Here is a 13,354-nt window from a genome sequence, read left to right as displayed (position 1 = left end):
GGCTGGCGGCGGGTTCATTAACCTTTGAGCCCCTCCCCCCAGTCATGCATTCGATCTTGTGATTGATTTTCTCCCCCGAGTTATTGTCAACAACGTCGAAAGCCATTGTGGTCGTTGCGCGAAGAACCATCCATATAGGTAGGTGGCCGATGTGAGACCAATTTATCAGGCAAGGCCCAAATCACTCGTTTAGAGGCCTGTCCTAGTCAATTTGGTTTGGTGAGCTTGGATGACAGACGAAAGGAGCTCGAAACGATCAGGGCAACAGGTAATGCAGTACGCAGCAGCCAGTCTATGCTGTCTGTGTGTTGTCCTATATCGACAATATGAGGGCGCAAGCTATTGGACTGCTCTCAGTCGCAACGCTTGTTCCTTCTATTGTCGGTGTTGCTGTACCTCGAGGTAAGCCCGCGAATTGTCCCATGAGTTTAGATTATTGTGCATTTCCCTTGAAAGATGATGAGACGAAGAATCGTGGCTAAACATTACCCTGCCTATCAGCCCCATCCGAACCTAACCAGCCAAACCCTCGGCGCTTTCCACTGAATGAAACGGCCATCGCGACTGCCCCAGACGGCAGTACCACTCGCTTGTCAACGGTAGCATCAACGCCAATTACACAAGTGGAAGAGGAATTGTCCTCTCTTCCTGACAAATCAACTTCTACAAAAATTTACTTGTCAACAGCAGCAGAAACAAGTTCTGTTGATTCTGTTCAGAAAGTGCCAATAACTTCACAGTTGGATCGTGTGGCCACTTCGTCTCAAAGCACTCGATTTACTCTAGAAACTCATCTTCGATCTTTCTCGGAACCTTCAGCTTCACCCCTCATCCAGACTTCTCCTAAATCTGCTGCTCTGGCAAATGGCGACCCGTCAGATCATGATAGAGATTCAAGCTCTGTAACAAATCAACCCGATGTCCAGGCTTCGGCTCAGAGGAGACCACACCAGGGATTTGCACATTCTTTTACGCAAGCCGCGCCCAACGGTACCAAACTGAAAACACAGACATGCGGTCCTGGTTACAGGTCTCCCTGCGGATGGATTCCCTCAGTTACTTCGAAAGGAAATGGGACATACACACCTGGACCATGGACGTCTGGTACATTGACGCTGATAGCACCAACGTCAGTGTTACCGTGCACGACATTGCAGGATAACGAACCTTTCACCGAGTATTCCATCGTGTATACATCAACGATAACATTCTCTGGAAACCGCAGTGATTACACACCACCCTACCCTACTATCAGTACACCCAACATTTGCGACCCAGAGGCTCCAAGCCCATCATTCTCAAAGATTGATCCATCTCATGGCTCCGAGGAGTCTGGAGCATTCCCATTGCCAGGCTCTGAATTAACTAAGGAGCCCCCTCAAGCTTGCTTACCAGGGAAATCTTGTACTTCAGAAAAGCCCCCAGGTTGGTCGGTTCCAACAGCCGTTCCTGGAGTGCCAGGATTAACTATGTCAAGCTCGAGAATGACTGTGACATTTATAACGACTGACAAGAACCCGGCGGTGGTATTCCCCACAGAGCCGCCGCCGCACTTCGACCGACCGACTGGTGTAGGAGGTCTTCCTATGAGTAACAAACAACTGCCGCAATCCTCCAAAGCGCCAGGCTCAAATCACCCAAATTCTCCGGGGGGGCACGGAAAGTCGAGTCCTCAGTCGGGTCCACAACCTGACGTGAAGCCGCGACCTCCGGCAGAATCTGGACCGAGGCCAACGTCAGGACCGCAGCCAAAACTCGAGCCACAAGGGGGTCCACAGCCCCAATCACAGCCTGACACCGAACCTGGACCTCCTAGGAAGTTTCTTGTGACTGCCAGAGGCCAGGAAGTCATTGTCAATGACCGGACCTTTTCCAGTCTCAGAGCAGATCAAACAACAACAGTCACTGTCGATTATGGAACATTCACAATCCGCCCAACAGAAGTGGTTGGTGAAGGAGCAACAGTCAGGAAACCGCAGCCTGTCGGTACTGTGATTTCCGTTGTCAGCCCTACAAGTGCGACTATCGGAAAGATATCTGTTACTGTTTCGGGCACGGAAGCTATCGTGGGCGGCACGAGGCTCAAAATTCCTCTTATGGGCACGACCACAAAGCTAAAGGTTCCTGTCGTCGGATCAAATACTATTATGGAGGACCGACAAGTGTCCATTGCGCCTGGTGGAGTGGTTGTTGATGATGAAACACTCACATACCATGGGGTTGGGGGCCCTCAGACAGACGTGATCATTGAAGGTGGTGAGATGGTCACTGCAGTTGGAAAATCTGTGTTTGTCTTTCACTCTACGACCCTGATATATGGAACTGGCACCCCCGTGACAACGGAAACAATCGATGACGATACTATCACTGTTGGACCAAAAGGTATTGTTGTTGATGGAACAACTCTAGGCGGGTCTGACGCCGAGCTCACCAGCACCAAACATCGAATTGTTGGTGGAGCGACCATCACCAAAGTCAACCCCTCATACGCGATAATCGATGAATCAACCTTCACTGCCGGTCCTGGTGCCAAGAGCACAACAAAAGTGGCCGGTGGCGAAACCATCACGATCGGGCCCAGCGGTATCATCATTGGCACAATAACAATAAAGTACCCCTTCGGGGCTTCAACTGTAACCACCATCGAGGCGAAAGCAACAGCGTCTGACGAATTACCTGTTGCAACAGGAACCAGCAACAACAATGCCAAGGAGGATGGAAAGAGGAAGAAAGAGGATGACAGCGGTACAATTTTACAACGGCCAGGTTTGGCAACGGGAATGACTGGGTTATGCATAGCGTTCGGCGTTTGGATTCTGTTTTGAACCTGGTATTGGACATGACTCACCATATTAGGACCCCTCAGAAAACAGAGTGGCTTCTGGCTTTTGGTTTTGGCATAACAATAAGTAGCATTACATGAACGGTTTGGAACTTTGGATGAGAAACACGATATACGAGTATCTGGTCTGGAATCTATGAGAATTGGCATTACATCGCCAAAGGTAGCATACATGCGAGTAATTACAGATTGACCCCAAAACTCTCCGTTACTAGAACATCCAATCTAATGAGCATTATGGTTCATGAAACAGGACTAATTAGAATTCTTATTTCTATATAGGGAACCACAACATCTGAGATCACTATTATACGAAGCCAATATCTATCTGTAAACTCACGACAAGCTTAGCGCCATTCCATAGGGATCAATCAAGCCACGACCTACATATGAATTACTAGAGTCCTGGCTAATTCTTTATATACGACCAGCACAGTGCCAGTTTTGAATAAAGTCCTCTCCATAAGTCGCGGTTTATCCGTCAAAACATATAAGATAACACAAGAAATCAGCAGTTTCAGGCTCAATCTTCACTCCTTTGTGGGTTAATCTGAGCGGCTAAAAACTTAGATACGCTTTATCATGGACGATAACAAGCCAATCAAAGGCTAGCAGAAAACCGGATTTAGCAGAGGCAATTCAAACGACTCACTAATCAAGCTTAGGACGTCGAAGGAGAATAGTCCAGGGCTGTTGCGGATGAAATTATCTTGTGATCTTTATTTCGCTTCGAGGATTGCAGAAGCTTGCTACCAGGTATGAAAAACCAATTCCGTAGGGTAGGTAAATATCGCGCGAATCTTCTCCAGTAGCCAACCCAGAACGGAATCATTGCCTCACCCACGCATGTACCAAAACGGCAATGCTGACTTACACACTGCTGAAGAGATTCCGGTACGTGTTGAAATTTCTGACCAGCGAGTTAAGCCGCTGGAGGCGAACGTTTGTGGCTCCATGGCGAACACCTTGGTGACTCACAGTACCTTTATTCAAGTCAAGCTCACCAGGCAGGCAATGACAGTTTCACCAAGAGAGATGATATGACGAGAGGGGAAAAACGAAAACTAAGAAGATAATACACACGTTTCAGTAACCGGTTCTTATAACATCTTATTTGCACTTCATCGAACACGATGTCTTGTAGTGCTCGTCTATTGGCTCACCAGTGTGTATACCTAAATAGTGTCTCGCGCCGGCTTATCATCGGCAAAGTTCAAGATCGGAAACTCGACGTGCCGCGAGGCAAAAAGGGAAACTTCCTCTTGGAACGATCATCACCTCAACAACCAACGCCTCATCTTTGCGACGAATCAACTTAACAGCGCACAAACAAGCTACCCAACTGCTTCAACACCCTCGCCCTGGCATCTCAGACTGTGCAAGTATCTTGTGCACGGTCAGCATCCTTCTCCCCCGAGTCCCACGCCTTCAGCTATATGCAACAAGAGCCTCTCGAAAATACAGAACATTTGATCCACCGAGACAACCCTTGTAAAACCTCAATCTCCCAGCATGGCCCCCTTAACCATGACCCGCGTGGCTTTCTCCGAGTCTCTTCCAGAGACTCAAGTGGCACTGAACCGGGCTCTGCACCGGCACTCCGCTATGCCTCTGGTCATGACGTCGATGCCGACCTACTCGATGAGGAGCTACGTCGACTGAGTTTGGGTCATCGCTCGACTCTTCGACCTTCAGCTCCTGGCCAGCGCATCTCCGAGTACGAAAATGCAATGACCCCACCTACTCCAAAGAAGGCACTGGGCTTCAAGGTCATCAAGCGCTCTGAAACCCCCTCTGATGGTGTGCAGCTCGAAGACTTCCCAAACGGTGCGTCATGCCATTGAACCTGATAACTTCCTACAGTATCCTAACTCGAGCTCACCTCAGAGATCTTGACACATATCCTTTCGCATCTTCACTCCGACTCGCACGCCGCAATCGCTCTCGTCTCCAAACGCTTTTATGCCCTCATCACCAGTTCCCATGCTTGGCGCATGGCCTTCCTACGATTCTTCCCAGGCCATGAAGCTCTTGAGATCAAGAAAAATGTGGACATGTGGGCTCACAGCTCGCACGACCTGATACAGTCTGAATCTCGTTATTTCACTCGTCTTACCCCCATGGCGTCATGGAGAAAGGAATACCTTCTGCGCACCCGCTTGATTAGAAGTCTGGCGCGTGGCAAACCAGGCGCACCCTTTGCCTCTGGGGGTATTGGCGCATCTATTCGTACCGGGAAGAAAACCAGTGCTGTGTTGACGTATAATTCTAAGCTACCATGGGCTGTTACAAATATTCACGCTGTCTTCACAAACGGAAAGAAACCACCGAAAGCTATACACGGAGCTGCCGATCTGGGAGTAGCTTCAGTCAGTGATCCTACCAACGGAAGGGTTGAGAAATGGGGATTCGTTGATCCTTTCAGCTCAATGCAACTTGATGAGGTGTTCCCCAACCTTGTTCCCTTTGGCTTGGGGGAGGGTCCTACAGCAACTCCTAATGTCCTTGATGTAAGCCAGCCATATGGCGTCCTTGCAGGTGAAGGATTTCCGGGCGGTCGTCCCTACTACCGTCCTGTTAATGAGAACCGTGGACGATATCTTGGTGCGGACTCTGGCGTCGTCGACACCTACCCTGATATCCCTAAGATACCCGAAATGTCCGAAGCAATATGCAGTGTATGGTTGGCCAAATCGTCGAACGTGCCAACAAATACCCAGTCAATGATTGGGATGCTGACTGGCTCTACCCTTGGTGTCGTCACTTCATACACCCTGGGAACCGACTCTGGACCGCAGCGATACCAACCTGGAGAAGTTACTGCGCGTTGGGTGCTTAGTCCTGGCGTTCCAATTATCTCTCTCAAGGTTGACGACAACTATAGCCAGAAGCGCAAGTCTTCAGCCAGGGTATGGATAGTGGCGCTCAATGCTCTGGGCGAAGTATTCTATCTGACTGAAACACCCACTGCACAAAACGCAACAAAGAGCGAAGATATTACCAAAAACGCTTGGTTCGCTGGGCGTTCGGTTTACTGGCATCTATTGGACTCCACTCGACGCGTTGCTCGACCAGATGATTCAGACAAGAACGCGATCAAAGGTGCTTACTCGCCCCGGTCGCCTTCCAATTCTATGAGCCTAAGTAAGAGTCAGTTGGCTGCTGAGGCACGAGAAATTGAAAAGTTCTTGCGCCAAAAGCCCGCACATTTCCGAAGGGTTTGCGAAGGATGGGATATGCAGCGCAAGCTGGAGGTCGATTTTGCCAATGATGACGGCCATGGTGCTGGTGAAAACATATTTGTCATCGACTGTGGACTAGCCGAAAACCGCCCTGCACATATCCAGCGATACACTCGATCTGTAGTTCCTCAAGATGCACAATCGTCATCAGCCGTGCTGGCTCCCATGCCTCCTGATGTCTCCGTTAGTGTCCAGCCGTCACTATTCGGGACTACTGCGGCAGAGGTATCACAGGGACCCGATGGGAAGATATGCCAATCCGTCACATCTACTTCAATGTCATCACTGGATGTCATGTCCCATCTGCATGAGTGGGAGAGTTGCTCCTTCAGGCTGAAGGGTCAAAGTCATGCAGTGATCACTAGTGCCTCGATGGATCAATCTAGCACGTCAGTCCTGACACTCAGTGAAGATCCTCTTCACTCGGCTGAGGAAGAGATTCCAGGCCGCAGATCTCGATTGCTTGCTGTCGGCACAGACGACGGGGCTGTACTTGTCTGGAACGCTCGCGAGGATGCTAAGGCTACGGGCATCAGTCCGGTGCGACAAATCCAGACTGACTCCCCAGAAGTGTCTTGCGTGGCACTCTCGGCTATGTATGTTGTCCATGGCGGTAGTGATGGACTGGTACAAGCATGGGACCCCTTGGCATCAACGTTGGATCCCGTTCGAACTCTCAACGCAAGGTCAAATGGACGAGTGCCTCGACACATGGTCACAATGAACCCAACTCTTGACGAGTCGACTTACTCAGCAGTTGGTGCTATTTGTCTTGATCCTGATCCAACCGTCCTTCGTGGGGTCGTTTCATTCGGTGCTTTTCTGAGATACTGGGCGTATAGCTCTGCTAGTCACGCTTCAGGACGCAAGCGTCGGCTTAGACACTCTGATGTTCATGGCCGTCTGCCCAGTCGTCGTCAAGGCTGTGCAGTCATTGATTTCATCGCTGCTGAGGAGGCTGAAATCAAGAGGGAGAACGAGCAAAAGGCCCGAGAACAGATCCGCCTGCGCAATCGCTTTGGTGTCGGCGCGCTCGGCGACCTGACTGAAGAAGAGGCATTGCGGTATGCGCAGATGGTCTCTGAGGAAGCCTTCCTTTTCGAGGAACAACGTCGGACAAGCGACTCCGCTGCCGATGCCAGCCTGGATACTGCCTCGACATTCAGTGAGACCACTACTGTTGATACCGTCACCCCTGACCCAAGTGTCTCTGACATGGTAACTCCCCCGTCTGCCTCCACGGATAAGGTTGAGTTAGTACCTGTCGAGGACGACTATGAACAACAGATTCAACAGGCGATCCGCCTTTCTCTGATGGAAGGTATCAATGATAACCCCCCATCACCCCACGCAGCGAGCTCCGGCGATTACGAATTCTCCCTGACATACAAACCCAAGTCTGGCAGGAAGAACAAGCCATCTGGAACTGTGTCGCCTGGATCTTCCAAGGTGGGGTCGTCAAACAATATCGAGTCTAGGGACTATGACCTTGAACTTGCTCTGAAGCTGAGCATGGAGGAGCAGGGTCTGTCAACATTTGACTCATCGTCGGACGTTCAACGCGATGAGTTCCCAGCGCTGGAAACCGAGGGCGTCGGTAAAGGGAAAGGGGTACAGAGGTGGTAGTATAGTGCATCTGCTGCATCGTGTGCCTCTTTGTTTACAGCTTTACATTCGATGCCATGGGTCAACACGGTGCGTGTTGGTGCTATTGGCTTCTCTTTTTCATAATTGAACTTTTTATTGGCATCTGTCCTTTTCTGCCTGAGCTCAGTTCGTTGCTGAACGAGTCAACATCGTGATGATCATGAACCGTTCTGGCGACATGGTTGATATCTGCTCAGAGACCTACTTATTCGAGGTCATCATCACGAGAAGCATTGCCCATTTTCCCAGTTTACCATGATGCCAAAAGCACTTACCGCATACGTGTAACATGAATGTGTCAAGGATGGACCGTGGTCAGAGGTGTTTTGTGATTAGAACAGCTCATCCATTCTTGAAAGTCGCTGAGATGTATCTAATGATACTGACTGTATAATATCAGCTCTTAGGACAGTGGAAGGTGCAGGGTTATACTCTTAAGCGCTCAATGCCACTGCACACCTCTAAGAGTTAAGATCTTGTACATAAACTTTTCGCCATCTACTGCAGTATTACCCATAGCAAGGTGGTCTACCACTCACAACATTGCTCACGTTCTTTGTCGTCACAGAGGTTGGTATTGCACTGAAGGGTTTCTAGTCTAAGTGCACCAATTAACACTGAGCGTACAAACACCTTCCTTGACCGGAACTCACCTGAACTAAGGTTCAGGTTGGAATTCTCACTAATAAAGTGCCGCGAAGACGTGCCCCTGATATTAGTAGTTGCTCCGTAGGCGCAGTGTTAGTGGGAGCACCTAGAGGTCCCGGTCCATCCGGCAGGCGAGAACAGACCAGCTTGCGAATTTGCGGCCAAGGTTCTGTATGTAGGTTGCTGTTGCTATTCTCTCTCAAGTAACATCCTCGATCAAAGGTATGTTGCTCGCATGTTGACGAATGAGTAGGACATGTCTCGGATGCTCTGACTTGCAGGAGCTATCACATGCTTGGAAGTAAACCCAAATTGACAGACACTCTGCGAGGCAAGACGAAATATACAATATCATATCATTATGCGTGGCATAAAGCAGGCAAAGAGCTCAAAACTTTGGCAGAGTGTAACGTTACAATTTGAGCGAAGCTCCTCCTCGGACCAACTTCCCGCTGCATGGAACTTATAAGGGACCTGCATAACAAAGACATCTCCAAGGGCCCAGTTTTTGCGGTTCAAAGGTCTTGAGACTTGCGTGAACCGAGTCTCTATTCTCCGAGATATACTGGAGACTCGATGTTCCTGAGTTGCCAGCTCATCAGTCCCAGAGACATGAGGAAGCCACTATGTAACTCAGAACGAGACGACGGGACATCCGGCAGCGTTCCGAGCAACAGAGTCCAGGGCACGGTCCCTGATCATAGAGCCAATCTTGTACTCTAATAGAACTACTATCAGGAGACATGAGAATAACTAATCGCGGCTGGAGATGCGGTGTTCCGGCCGCGCTCTCCAGTTGCCGGATGTTGGTAGCGGGGAGCGGATCCGCGGGACGGGATGGGCCGCAGCGCCACTGATGAAGTCGTAAAGGATCCAATTTTGAAAGGACGTTTGCTTCATTCAGCGATGTTATCATAGATAATTTGCATGACCTCGACAGAATATTCGTTCTGTTACTGCAACCGCTGACAATGGTATGTACTTTGCTCGCCACGCAGTTGAATTAGACATCCCTGCTCAAGGACCTGGTCGTTATGACGAAGGTTTCTGCACTGCTGGCTCCGGGCCATTGGGTCATCAGGCATGACACCAAGAACTCAAACTCGGGGATACTTAGCGTTACAGCATGCAGCTACAATTCAATCCAGTGTCGTGCAGGCTTTAGACCAATGGGCAAAGTTGGCTTCTGGACCAGCGCCCACCGGTGCTGCAGCGCTCTGCGGATAACCGGCCACCGTATTTCGGCTGTAGTTATCATGGAGTGATGTATGTAGCAACGATCAAATACATGAGGTCTTAGAAATGCTCAGGAAGGTAATCACCCCAGGCAGACCCGTCTTCGGGTGTCTATATGCCCGACGAGCGCCTTGCCTTTCCAGGGACTTTTTCCGACCAAAATCAGGCCCTCGCATGCTACCAAGAAAGGTGTATCAGGAGAACGGAGCAATGGTGAGCTTTTGGTCAATGCTGCCACGGATAACCAAGGGTCTCAGTGCTCCGTAAAAAGCATGCATTTGATGCGGCAGACTCTTATTTCTGTTCCTGTTAGCTCGCTCGGTTGGATCCCTTATGATGGTACGCGAAACTATTTTCCTGAACCCTTGTAGGGGTCAAAGTTAATCCTTCGATAGGTATGTGTGGCCTTGAAGCTGATTGCCTGCCGCCATCAGTGACCCTGCCACACTATCCGAAAATATTTCAATAGCCGATCCAGGGTTCACGGCCGAGAAGGATATCATTTTCCGTACTCCGCTCTAGCTGGTTGGCATTGGGCACCGTAAGTTATCAGCGTACTCCGTATCTTGAGCAATTTTTTTTTTCCCCCTCTCTTGACTTTTGGGAACGCCGCCGCCGCCGAGCATTGGCAGGGGAATGTGTCTGATATTTGTGCTGCGCTAGGTATACAGATGCCAAGTTGAGGGGGGGTGACGACTCGTAAACAATGCAGACACAACCAATGCGAGGATTTTGCTCGAATGCAAATGATGAAGAGGCGTTCGCTGTAGTGGCTGGCAGAGGAGTTGGCCCCCTCCTTGTCGCCCTTGCGGCCTTGCCTGATCCAGACTGTGTGCACGACACACAGATGCGTCTGTACGTATGAAATGAGACACGGAAGCGGTCAAGGCCTGCAACATACCATTGACGTGGTCATATGGACCAAGCCGCTGGGAATTTGCTCAAGGGTTCCCGCCGACTTGTCTCAGGAACTGGAACCGGTCAGCTGGATATCATCATTCATTGGGAATGACTCAAGCCCCTTTGCCAGAAAATGCAGATCAACGGCTGTCACTCGTCAGTATGGCCCATCTCGTTCCGTCGATCTCGTTTGTTAGCATCAAGATCGAGTTCTGATCCCATTGCTCGGACCTCCTTGTCGCGTAGCAGCTCCCGTCTTCCAGATAGACTCCCGTCGTGCATTATGACAGCTAGTTACCGTTGGGACGGTTCGCGGAACATCATGAATATCTTGGGTTAAGTTAGCACCAGCCTTTCCATCTCCAGTCAGATCCTTCCCCTCCCGACTCCCTCGAGAAAAGCACCCAATAGTTTCACTTGTCAACTGTCTCAAAACTAATAATATTTTCCCCGTCCAAGCTCCCCATTAGCCAAGAGAGAGGTGGCGGGCGGGTCGATCCACCAGGTTGGCACAGTCGTGGGCGGGAGCCGGCGGGTATCCTTAAGCTGCAGGATGGACGAGACTGAAAATCAGCTCATGGCGCTGGATGCAAGCAAGTCATGCTATGCAGCAGAAGACCGCCATGAAGAGTGCTTGAGTTGTGATTCGTAGTACAGGAGCCAAAGGAAATGTTGAGCGACCCATGAGCCCAACGGAGCAAAGCAAACTGATTCGCCTCCTCAACCAGAAAGTCTTGAACAATTTGCGTTCATTTGTTTCAAACACGGCATTGAGCCGTGGAAATCGGTGGGCCACTCTAAGTTGCTGGAATGTTGCATCGAGCTACAGTGGCTCCGAGGGAGAAACCGTCGTGTCCCTGTTTCCCGGCTTGACGGTCCTACATAGTATGAATGGGGCCTTTCCACTGAAGGCGTAAAATCTGATGCAGAATGGCATTTCACAAATGCGCTGTCCTTTTCAGCGAGTCAAAATTGACACCAATTAGTACTGATATGATATATCATAATTGTTTGCTCGGAATTTTCCTTCCTTTCCTGCGCTTCAAGTCTCGCTGTGGCAAAATCAGATCAGACAGGTCTGAGATTCCAGTCTTGGGGTCATGTCTTTCTTGCACGCCAAACTTCGTGATCACAAATCACCAATAGAGACTTGATGTAACTGAAATTCAGGAAGCGCGGTAACGACGTCAGCCGACAATGTGTTTTGAGTCCAGCAAGGGGAGGCGGTATGGAAACATCACTGCAGGCAGTCAGAAGTTAGAGCCCAACCATATGGGAACCCTTGCATCTGGTATGACAACATGTATGTATGTATGTCGATACTGATGGTGCCAATGTCTAAACATCTGTGCCGGAATCGAGGCATACCGAGATCCATGTCCAATGAAGGCAGGGGAATTAAGAAACCCTTGCAATTGCAGGACAGTGCAAACTCTCCTATGAAGGACGATGCGAGTATAGAACTCGAAGCGGCATAGGCATCATAAACCCGCGGGATGATTATTTCCTCTTTGCATGAAGAGCTCTCGGCCTTTCATTTTCTTTAATGAAGATATGTCCCAGCAAGATTTTAAATCATTGACAGCACATGTACGGAGTATGGTCTCCATGAATGGAGACTTGAGCTTCTCGGAGAGTGCAATGATGGACCGAATGAAACGTAGAAGAATCCAGGGGCTGCTGCGGGATAGAGGAAGTGTTGGTCCGTCCGTATCGACCACGGTACATTTCCACGAACCCCGAGTCGCCCATGTCAACTTAGTCTGGACTTTTTGCTGGCAGACCGGGACTGTGAAGTACATACGTATGTACTGTAATATCATAGTGTACGGAGTAGAGAATACATGAACTGGTTGGTAGTGGAAATCCAGGGTCTCGGCCTAATAAGCGACACTGATGAATAATGCCAGCCTGTGCGACGAAGCAATTGATTCCCAATTGTCAATGACTGACTGACTGACTGACTCTCTGCAAACGAGCCGAGGTAGGTCCCAAAGCGATGGAGCGCTGACAAACAGAAGCTGGTTCGTGTGTCAAGGAACGAACGGGTTACGACGCAACGGGCGGATGAAAAGTGACACCTCACAATGCTACTGCCAAGGCTCGCGGTGATAAGCTTGAAAACCCCCGTAAACTGATAAAGTGAGGTTACTGAGAAGGGAAACGGAGTTATCGATGCAGGGATGAAAGTATTTTGATTGGGATCTCTTCTTTTTCAAGCCAGGGCGGGCGGGGTGTGTTGAATTGATGGATGATCTGACTGCCCTGGGGTTACCCTGGGCCCTGGAGTTTTTGGTGGACTTTGGTCCCGCTAGTGTTCCACTACCAAATTCAAGGAACGGTAAATCGTCGGAGATGGACTTTTGGACAGTGCAACCCAGGTTCCTGCTATTCGGGACTGCTCCGGACATGGACTACTGGCCAATCATGCGAGTTTGTGGCTCTATGACTCTCTAGTGCATACCTAGTCTTGGGTTCATGAATCTTGTACAGTCGTGTTTCTGTTTACCTTATGCCAATTAGGTACCATTGGAAGGGCGATAATGCTTCAACCTCTGATATTCACCACTGAAATGTGAGACTGTTGTCCCTGGAACCATAAATCCCCTCTTTTTGGGTGTCAAGGCATTCTACAACCAGGTTCGCGGGTGCCTCATAGATAAACGGTTTTCATGTGTGTGCGCCTCTACACAGGAATGCTGTGACACGCTTCATCTGCATGAGGCTTAAACTCAAGGCCCAGGTCATGGCTTACGTTTCACAGACATCTGCATCATGGACCAAGTGCCGTGTTGACAATATCTCATCATATGGCCTTTCCTGGCTCACGACTGTATTG

General features: G+C 49.7%; 5 protein-coding genes across 8 annotated transcripts; 3 read left to right on the top strand and 2 right to left on the bottom strand.

Annotated features, from left to right (window-relative positions):
- Positions 1 to 65: 65 nt before the first annotated feature.
- On the top strand, positions 66 to 3,142 carry FVEG_04110 (hypothetical protein). The gene is made up of 2 exons (XM_018891829.1): positions 66 to 402; positions 502 to 3,142. The coding sequence occupies exons 1-2, from the start codon at positions 327 to 329 to the stop codon at positions 2,823 to 2,825; spliced, it is 2,400 nt and encodes a 799-aa protein (XP_018748407.1). The 5' UTR covers positions 66 to 326; the 3' UTR covers positions 2,826 to 3,142.
- A 406-nt stretch (positions 3,143 to 3,548) lies between these two features.
- On the top strand, positions 3,549 to 11,555 carry FVEG_15404 (hypothetical protein). 4 transcript variants are annotated; one of them, XM_018904530.1, is made up of 5 exons: positions 3,627 to 3,736; positions 3,854 to 4,669; positions 4,730 to 8,582; positions 8,633 to 9,954; positions 10,011 to 11,555. In XM_018904530.1, the coding sequence occupies exons 2-3, from the start codon at positions 4,279 to 4,281 to the stop codon at positions 7,708 to 7,710; spliced, it is 3,372 nt and encodes a 1,123-aa protein (XP_018748411.1). In that variant the 5' UTR covers positions 3,627 to 3,736; positions 3,854 to 4,278; the 3' UTR covers positions 7,711 to 8,582; positions 8,633 to 9,954; positions 10,011 to 11,555. The 4 variants fall into 4 exon arrangements, with proteins under 4 accessions (XP_018748409.1, XP_018748408.1, XP_018748411.1 ...); XM_018904528.1 differs by adding an exon at positions 3,549 to 3,621 and having other exon boundaries at positions 3,729 to 4,669; positions 4,730 to 9,954; XM_018904529.1 differs by having other exon boundaries at positions 4,730 to 9,954.
- Positions 8,978 to 9,295, bottom strand: FVEG_15405 (hypothetical protein; the record flags this gene model as incomplete). Its single annotated transcript, XM_018904531.1, has 1 exon — positions 8,978 to 9,295. The coding sequence occupies one exon, from the start codon at positions 9,293 to 9,295 to the stop codon at positions 8,978 to 8,980; it is 318 nt and encodes a 105-aa protein (XP_018748412.1).
- Positions 10,115 to 10,531, bottom strand: FVEG_15406 (hypothetical protein; the record flags this gene model as incomplete). Its single annotated transcript, XM_018904532.1, has 2 exons — positions 10,115 to 10,468; positions 10,517 to 10,531. The coding sequence occupies 2 exons, from the start codon at positions 10,529 to 10,531 to the stop codon at positions 10,115 to 10,117; spliced, it is 369 nt and encodes a 122-aa protein (XP_018748413.1).
- A 421-nt stretch (positions 11,556 to 11,976) lies between the features above and the next one.
- Positions 11,977 to 12,438, top strand: FVEG_15407 (hypothetical protein). Its single transcript, XM_018904533.1, has one exon. It carries the CDS (start codon positions 12,031 to 12,033, stop codon positions 12,361 to 12,363), a length of 333 nt encoding a protein of 110 aa, XP_018748414.1. The 5' UTR covers positions 11,977 to 12,030; the 3' UTR covers positions 12,364 to 12,438.
- The last annotated feature ends 916 nt before the right edge of the window (positions 12,439 to 13,354 follow it).

Source organism: Fusarium verticillioides, chromosome 2, assembly GCF_000149555.1.
Source record: "Fusarium verticillioides 7600 chromosome 2, whole genome shotgun sequence".
In the NCBI taxonomy this organism is placed as follows: Eukaryota; Fungi; Ascomycota; class Sordariomycetes; order Hypocreales; family Nectriaceae; genus Fusarium; species Fusarium verticillioides.
The sequence above is the reverse complement of the archived record's forward strand: the minus strand, read 5'-3'. Positions and strand labels throughout refer to the sequence as shown.

Excerpts from the sequence above, each read along its gene's own strand:
- FVEG_04110 (XM_018891829.1), top strand. The coding sequence starts at position 327 with ATGAGGGCGCAAGCTATTGGACTGCTCTCAGTCGCAACGCTTGTTCCT. Across the intron at positions 403-501 it reads CGGTGTTGCTGTACCTCGAG|CCCCATCCGAACCTAACCAG; the intron begins GTAAGCCCGCGA and ends CCTGCCTATCAG.
- FVEG_15404 (XM_018904528.1), top strand. The coding sequence starts at position 4,279 with ATGCAACAAGAGCCTCTCGAAAATACAGAACATTTGATCCACCGAGAC. Across the intron at positions 4,670-4,729 it reads GCTCGAAGACTTCCCAAACG|AGATCTTGACACATATCCTT; the intron begins GTGCGTCATGCC and ends AGCTCACCTCAG.
- FVEG_15407 (XM_018904533.1), top strand. The coding sequence starts at position 12,031 with ATGAAGAGCTCTCGGCCTTTCATTTTCTTTAATGAAGATATGTCCCAG.